Source organism: Nannospalax galili, unplaced genomic scaffold (assembly GCF_000622305.1).
Source record: "Nannospalax galili isolate Female #2095 unplaced genomic scaffold, S.galili_v1.0 scaffold1123, whole genome shotgun sequence".
Classification (NCBI taxonomy): Eukaryota; Metazoa; Chordata; class Mammalia; order Rodentia; family Spalacidae; genus Nannospalax; species Nannospalax galili.
In genome coordinates this window covers 58,767-65,902 of record NW_008349192.1, presented here as the reverse complement: position 1 = coordinate 65,902, position 7,136 = coordinate 58,767, and the positions used below count along the sequence as shown (strand labels likewise).

At 43.2% G+C, this 7,136-nt stretch overlaps 2 protein-coding genes across 3 annotated transcripts in view; both read left to right on the top strand.

Annotated features, from left to right (window-relative positions):
• Positions 1-7,136, top strand: part of LOC103744701 (leukocyte immunoglobulin-like receptor subfamily B member 5) — a 37,229-nt gene that overhangs the window by 12,927 nt on the left and 17,166 nt on the right. Inside the window, 3 exon segments of the mRNA XM_017801486.2 lie at positions 2,155-2,439; positions 3,538-3,585; positions 4,913-5,045. Coding sequence (XP_017656975.2) covers positions 2,155-2,439; positions 3,538-3,585; positions 4,913-5,045 — 466 coding nt within the window.
• LOC103744698 (leukocyte immunoglobulin-like receptor subfamily B member 4) lies at positions 1,522-5,789 on the top strand. 2 transcript variants are annotated; one of them, XM_008846536.3, is made up of 5 exons: positions 1,522-1,951; positions 2,155-2,439; positions 3,538-3,585; positions 4,913-5,045; positions 5,347-5,789. In XM_008846536.3, the coding sequence occupies exons 1-5, from the start codon at positions 1,852-1,854 to the stop codon at positions 5,393-5,395; spliced, it is 615 nt and encodes a 204-aa protein (XP_008844758.2). In that variant the 5' UTR covers positions 1,522-1,851; the 3' UTR covers positions 5,396-5,789. The 2 variants fall into 2 exon arrangements, with proteins under 2 accessions (XP_008844758.2, XP_029425983.1); XM_029570123.1 differs by lacking the exons at positions 3,538-3,585; positions 4,913-5,045; positions 5,347-5,789 and adding an exon at positions 2,583-2,833 and having other exon boundaries at positions 1,523-1,951.

The following is a 7,136-nucleotide window of genomic DNA, read 5'->3' as shown; positions in this document are numbered from 1 at the left end:
GAACTATAACATTCATCACCTTATTGAAAGTCCTGGCTTCCTTAATATTATTTATTGGCTAAAAGAGAAGAGGCATTTACCCTGTGGATTTTTATTCTGAATATTCATTATATGATTTGGTCATTTGCCCAATATTATCAATTTAGAGACTCCAGAAACAAGATGGTTCTGTGTGGCCTCCATTCCTTGTAGAGGCAAATGGAGATCACTGGTGATGGCAGACTAGTGAGAGGCTGGAGTCCACTCTGCAGATATTTCTCTAGTTCTAATTCTGTGAGATTTCCTGGAGTGACATCAACAAACTACCCATTCACCCCAGATAATGAACTAGTGACAGAAGTAAAGAAACCGTTTCATCCCAGTGTCGTTTTGTAAAGCAATGGGTTTAACAGGGATCATCAACCAAACATTGTTAGGAGGAAACTTAATATGAGCATGGACATTTATGAACAGATATATCACTGAAGAAATCTCTCTCTCTCTCTCTCTCTCTCTCTCTCTCTCGAAACCGTTTCATCCCAGTGTCGTTTTGTAAAGCAATGGGTTTAACAGGGATTACTAACCAAACATTGTTAGGAGGAAACTTAATATGAGCATGGGACATTTATGAACAGATATATCACTGAATAAATCTCTCTCTCTCTCTCTCTCTCTCTCTATCTCTCTCTCTCATGTTGTTATCTGCCTATATACCCCCTGGAACAGGAAAAGCATGCTGAGACTCTCCTACCCTCTGTAACGGAACATCATTGACCCCAGTCTCGTACAGATCACAGGTGGGAATCATAAGTTCTGCAAGTCAAGAGTAATATCCATGTCATGCTCAGAGGAAGCTGCATCCTTAGCACTTGATGTGAATATTCTGACCCTGGGATAAGAGAAACCAGGGTTGAAAGGTCAGGTGGGAAAACAGAAAATTCCTCACCAGAAGCAGGATAATGGAACCGAAGTGGTCCACATCCTCACACCCAGAGCCTATGACTATATTATCCCAGATGACAGAATGAGCTTTAGTTAAGATGTTGAAGAGGAGCTTCTCCAAGTGATATGTACACAATGAAAGGTCCTTCTTTATAAGGTAAAGATGAAGACAAGATGGTCAGACTCAGATAAAGAGGTGAGACGATGGAACAGATTGGGGAAAAGGGAGCATTGGCTGGATTAGAACTGGACCACAAACAAAGGGTTTAGAAAACAACAGAAGACAGAGGAAACCAAGCAGGGTCTGCCCGATGACCCGTGATAAGTAGCATGTTACTATAGAGTCACCTTGAGAGTATGACCTCTAGTTGTAAGATCATAAGCCAGTTTGTTACATTGAAAATGAGAACTTGCAATGATGGACACCTGTGGGTTTTGACTAACAGAAGTTCTGCAAGCTTGGAGCCTCGACGTCATTTAATGAAATGAAATACAGAAACCCACAAATGCTGATTCTCTGGACTGGAAGGTGCACAAACCAGGTGGAAAATAGACAGGGGTCAAGACATACCCATTTTGTCTAAAGGACCTGCAGAGATCTGAGTTCTTCACCAAACTACTGCACTGAAGAATAAAAATAACTTCTTGGAAGAGAAGTTCCCCTTCCTGTGATGCTGCTGGTGGGTCAGTCCCATGACAGAGCAGACCTGTCCTCAGAACAACATCCTGTCTTTCTGCACCACAGAAAACAGCCACACCAAACACTACCACAGCTCAGATTGCTAACCAGGAGTCACCATGACCCCCCTGCTCACAGCCCTGCTCAGCCTCGGTGAGAGATGAAAATGGGGAATGGACTCTCCATTCTGAAAGGGACCGTACCCCTCAGCTGGGTATGAGTCCACTGGCAGACCCCAGGGGATCAGGAGTATGCAGGAAGGAGAGGATCTTTCAGGATACAGGGACAAAGCTCTCAGAGGGATTTCTCTTCCAGGACTGGGGCTCAGCATCAGGACTGCAGCACTGACAGGTGAGTGCATCTCCAGCCATCTCCCTACCCTCTACTTCACCCTAGAGATCAAGTGACCTTATGTTCTGCAGTGCCCCATCCATTCACTAGGGAAATGGAAGAAATCCATAGGATGATTCTGGAGATGTCTGTGAGGACCCTATCCTGGGAGCAGGGTTTGGAGGGAGTAACGTTCTTGGACCTAGCCTCTGATTGCCTTGCAGGGACTCTCCCCAAGCCCATTATCTGGCCTGAGCCAAGCTCTGTGATTGCAAAGAATATGCCTGTGACCATCTGGTGTCAGGGAACCTTCGAGAGCCTGGAGTACCAGCTGCATAAAGAGGGAAGCCAAATTCCCTGGGACAGACAGTATCCACTTCTGATCAAGAACAAGGCCAAGTTCTCCACCCAATTCATGACAATGGACTATGCAGGGCGATACCACTGCCGCTACAGCAGCCCCGCTGGCTGGTCAGAGCTCAGTGACCCACTAGAGCTTGTGATGACAGGTGAGAGGACACTCAGGGGTCCCAGCGCTGGTTCTCCCTCAGAAGGGGTTGGCTTTCCAGGTTATCCCTCTCTCAAACCCCACCTCTGGAGAACAATGTGAGAACTGTGAGCTCATTTAACATGCTGCCTCCTTGTTTCCTAGGAGTTTACCAAAACCCCAGCCTGTCAGTCCTTCCCAGCCATGTAGTGACCTTAGGAGTGAGCATAACCTTCCAGTGTTGGTCAGAGCTGGGATTTGGCACCTTCATGCTTATCCGGGAAGGAAAACCCAGTCTCTCCTTCACTTTGGACTCACAACATCACAATTGACAGTTCCAGGCCCTCTTCCACATAGACTCTGTGACTGCCAGGCACAATGGAACATTCAGATGCTATGGATATTTCAGGAACATTCCCCAGGTGTGGTCGTTTTCCAGTGACCCCCCTCAAGGTCTTGATCTCAGGTGAGGAAACCCTGACTCCATCCTTTCTGAGATCAAAGAGGCACTCACGGCCATGCTTTAAGGAGAGCTCTAGACTGGCATGGAAGTAAAGAATCACCAAAGAGGTTCAACCTCAGAGAAACTCAACACTCAGATAGGAGCAGGCCAGCAGCGTCTGTGAAAGAACCTGCTCCCCTGGACCCTAGTATGCAATAACAAAGATGCAGAAGAGCATCAGGGATGTTGGGGGAAGACAGATTTGATAGAGCAATCAGACACAAAATCTTCCAGAGTAGCCTCTTCCTAGAACCTCTTGTGGTGCTCCAGCCTGCAATGCTCTGGACCCTGCACCATAAAAACTCACGCATTCCTCAAAGGGGTCCCAAAGATCTCATGGTGGCCAGGGACTACAGTCTCAACCAGGCTTCTCTCAGTCTCTCAGTTTATCTCCTTCCTCAGTCCTGACCAACATTCAGTGGCAAAATTTGTCTGGCAAGTTGGAGATTGGTAGAGGCCCAGATAGGATCTCCAAAAGCCCAGAGTCTCAAAACCTAGTCTGCAAGAGAGTAGGTCCAGTTTGAAGGAGAAATTGAGGCATAGCCCTGAGAAGAAGCCAATGAGAAGAGATGGGGAGCTGCGAACACAGTTCGTCACATCCCTATTCCACTCCCACAGATCCTCAAGACCAGTCCAACACCACCATTGAATCTGGCACTGGGAGTGGTGAGTGAGAGCTCTGCTGGGCAGTGGGTACAGCAAGACATGAGATAGCTATAGAATTGAAGCCTCCTCTTGAGATGAGGAGGTTAAGAATAGAATCCATTCTTACTGATTCGGATAATCTGCCTCATGCTCAGCCTGGGACTCAATGACTCCCCATGTCTAGAGTCTGCTCTCCTATAAACATATATATTTATATATATGTAATTAAATGTGTGTAAATGTATATAAGGATATGATTTTAGATATGTTTACAAGTAACTGTAATGCAATTATGTTTTATAAACATATGCATGTGTACGCATATATGGAATTAGATGTATATTGTATGTGTATGTATACAATTACGCCTGCATATGCTATGTGTAAATATACAATTGCATATTTACATGAACTTATACTGCAGTTCATCTTCATAATGACTAGTCTATCAGTGTTTATTATTCTCTATCCTCTGCAGATTTACTAGCTGCACATTAGAAAAAGCAGGCATTTCTATATATGTTTGGGTGTCTTGATGACTCTGTGGGCTGCGCTGTGGGTTTTCTAACTATGTGATGATGATTAGTTAGTGAGAATTTTTCAGGATGAGGTAGCACTATGGTAAGTGACTGGTGAGGGTGAAGAGAAACCATCCCCTAATGTTTGCTTCTTTGTGAAACCATCCCCTAATGTTTGCTTCTTTGTGACAATGACGTTCAGGAGCTTGTGAGGATTTAGCCCAAATATCCAGATCTTAGATCCACAGTTGGTGAATTAGCCCAAGCTGTCCTTCAGGAGAGTAAACTCATAGAATCCTTGATTTCACAATGAACAGAGAACACAAAGGCTTGATTAGTTCTGAATAGTGAAATCATTTTCCTCACTCATCTGGGGCTTTCAGAATTCAGGGTAATGCTATTCCAAAATGACTCAAACGCAAGTTTTGAATTTGTCCATGTCTGTGGATCTGAAACAGAAGGAACCTTGGTGCATCAGGGGAAAATATCCATTCGGGGTCTGTAGAATGTTATATTGTGGGAATAATGAGCTTTGCAGAAAAATAAGAATCACATCAAAAAAATTACAAATAGGGAGCAAAGAGAAAAGGCTCATTTCTTAATAACGTCATAGATCCTATTCACCCTCTTTGTTTCCCTGGGGCAGCTCAGACTATTAACACATTACAAAACATGACAGAGCCTAAGACAGGCAGGGCTGGTGACTTCAGACCTAGACACAGAGGGTCACGGTCTGTCCAAGAGAAGGGGGTACCCTGAGGGATAGCCACGCATTTGGGAGAGATTTTTGTCTGCCCTGACATCTGTGACTTCTTTACCCACAATCCCAGCTTCACAGCCCCGGGATCACACAGTGGAGAATCTAATACGAATCACTCTGGCAGCGCTGGTCCTAGCCACTCTTGGGATTCTGCTGTTTGAGGCTCTTCACAGCCAGAAAAGGGCCAAGGATTCAATCAGGAGGTAAAAAGAGAAGACCACGCACCTACCTTAGCACAGTTTGGGATTTCATGCAGTTGGTAGCAATAATTTAGAGGTCCATGAGAATTCCCAGGGAGCAAGTGTCTTAAGTGGAGGGATTGCTGGGGATTGTTGCAGAGATCACATACTCTGCTCAACTGTGGCATTTCCCCCACATCTTCTCATATAGATTTGCTCATTATCTCCTCCTCTTTTCTTGGTTCCATAATGTGATGTGCACACAATAAGTAGGATTGGGGTCCACAGCTTTGTGTACCTTCAGTTTCCCTCCCTTTTGCTGAAGATACCACACACCTCAAACTGAGGACTGGGAGGATTCGAGCTGGAACTGACCTGAAAGCCGCGTCCCTGAAGACTAGCTATCATAGTATCAGAAGGTGATATGCAAGCTGCCAGGAAGAAAACCAGTCAGTGATTAGCTGACCCATCTCTAAAGCCTAAGAACCACAACAAAGACCAGAACAGCAAAATATATCTGTTTGTGCAATATTAGCACTTCTTTCCTGAGGGTAATCAACAGCTGTCTAATTAGCCTTAAGACCCGCTCAATAGGAGGGAATCCATGCCTTGGAATGTGACGAGAGAAAAATAATCATAGTTTGAGAGGTCATAGACCCTAATGGAGAACCTACTACAGCCACTTCCCCAAAACCAATGTAATCCCTTGTTATATTTTAAATATTCATCCTTGTATTCACAATAAATGCAGCTCTCATCACTTGTCAAGGGAGCTTCTTTTTCTAACAGAGTCAGGCTCTTATGAAGTTCCACAGATGGGAAAAACACAGAGAATTAGTGACCAGGCACCACCTTGCAACTGAAATATCTACAAGGGAACCCATACACCTGAGGCTCAGTGAACCTCGCACAAGTGCGAACAGAAAGATGGGAGACACATGAACAGGACCTTCTGCTAGACAGCGTGTTCAGACACTTCCTTAAATTCACACATTCATTAGTGTGCATGATGAACGTTTCTCTTCTTGCTGCAAAGAAGGAACATGGGCCCAATGACAAAAAGAATGAGCCTCATCAGTTAAGAGCACTGGCTGCTCTTGCAGAGTACGTGGGTTCAATTCTCAGCACTCATAGTGGCTAGCAACCATCAGTAACTCCAGTTTCAGAGCATCTGACACCCTCTACTGACCTTCATGGGAACTGAATGATATGGGTGCACTTATATACATGCATGCAATACATACATACACATAAATTAAAATAATAAATAAAATGTTAAAAAATAATGAGCCAAAAATCAGATTCCAGAGTCAAAAAATGGAATAAAATGATGCTATATAAACTGTCATCTTCAAATAATCTGTTGGAGTGACTCAAAATGGCTAAGAGAAGTATTCATGACAGAGTCAAGAAAATACCATATTTGTACCTATATCTGGATGGGTGTTGGTTCAAATAGGCAGATAGGATGGCAGGTGGGTTGGCACACTGACACAGTAAATTCACAGAGAAAAATATCACTACAAAGATAACTAATGATGATGACCGACTTGACTATATAGGATACAAGACAGAAGAGTAATAGAGGATAGATGATGATAGATGATAGAGAGATGGATGGATGGCTGGAGGAATGGATGGATGGATGGAGGGATAGATAGATATAGATGATTGATAAATAGAGACAGAGAGAGTTGATAGATGATGATAGATGATAGATAGATAGATAGATAGATAGATAGATAGATAGATAGATAGATAGATGATAGATAGATGGATGATAGATAGATAGATAGATGATAGCTAGAAAGGTAGATGATAAATGGATGATAGATAGATAGATAATAGAGCAATAGATAGATGATAGATAGATAGATAGATAGATAAATGATAGATAATTAGATATATAGATGATAGATAGATTGATAGATGATAGATAGACAGAAAGATAGAAGATTAGATAGATAGATAGATAGACAGACAGATAGATAATAGAGATAGATAGATGATAGAGAGAGAGAGAGATGATAGATAGATGATAGATGGATGATAGATAGATGGATGGACAGATATAGAAAGATAGATAGATAGATATGATAGAGACGATAGATAGAT

What these genes read in the sequence shown, in the direction of transcription:
- LOC103744698 (XM_008846536.3), top strand. Translation starts at nt 1,852, where the DNA reads ATGCAGGAAGGAGAGGATCTTTCAGGATACAGGGACAAAGCTCTCAGA. An exon ending in ACTAGAGCTTGTGATGACAG is followed by an intron (nt 2,440 to 3,537) that starts GTGAGAGGACAC and finishes CCACTCCCACAG; the next exon opens with ATCCTCAAGACCAGTCCAAC. An exon ending in GCCAAGGATTCAATCAGGAG is followed by an intron (nt 5,046 to 5,346) that starts GTAAAAAGAGAA and finishes CTTTTGCTGAAG; the next exon opens with ATACCACACACCTCAAACTG.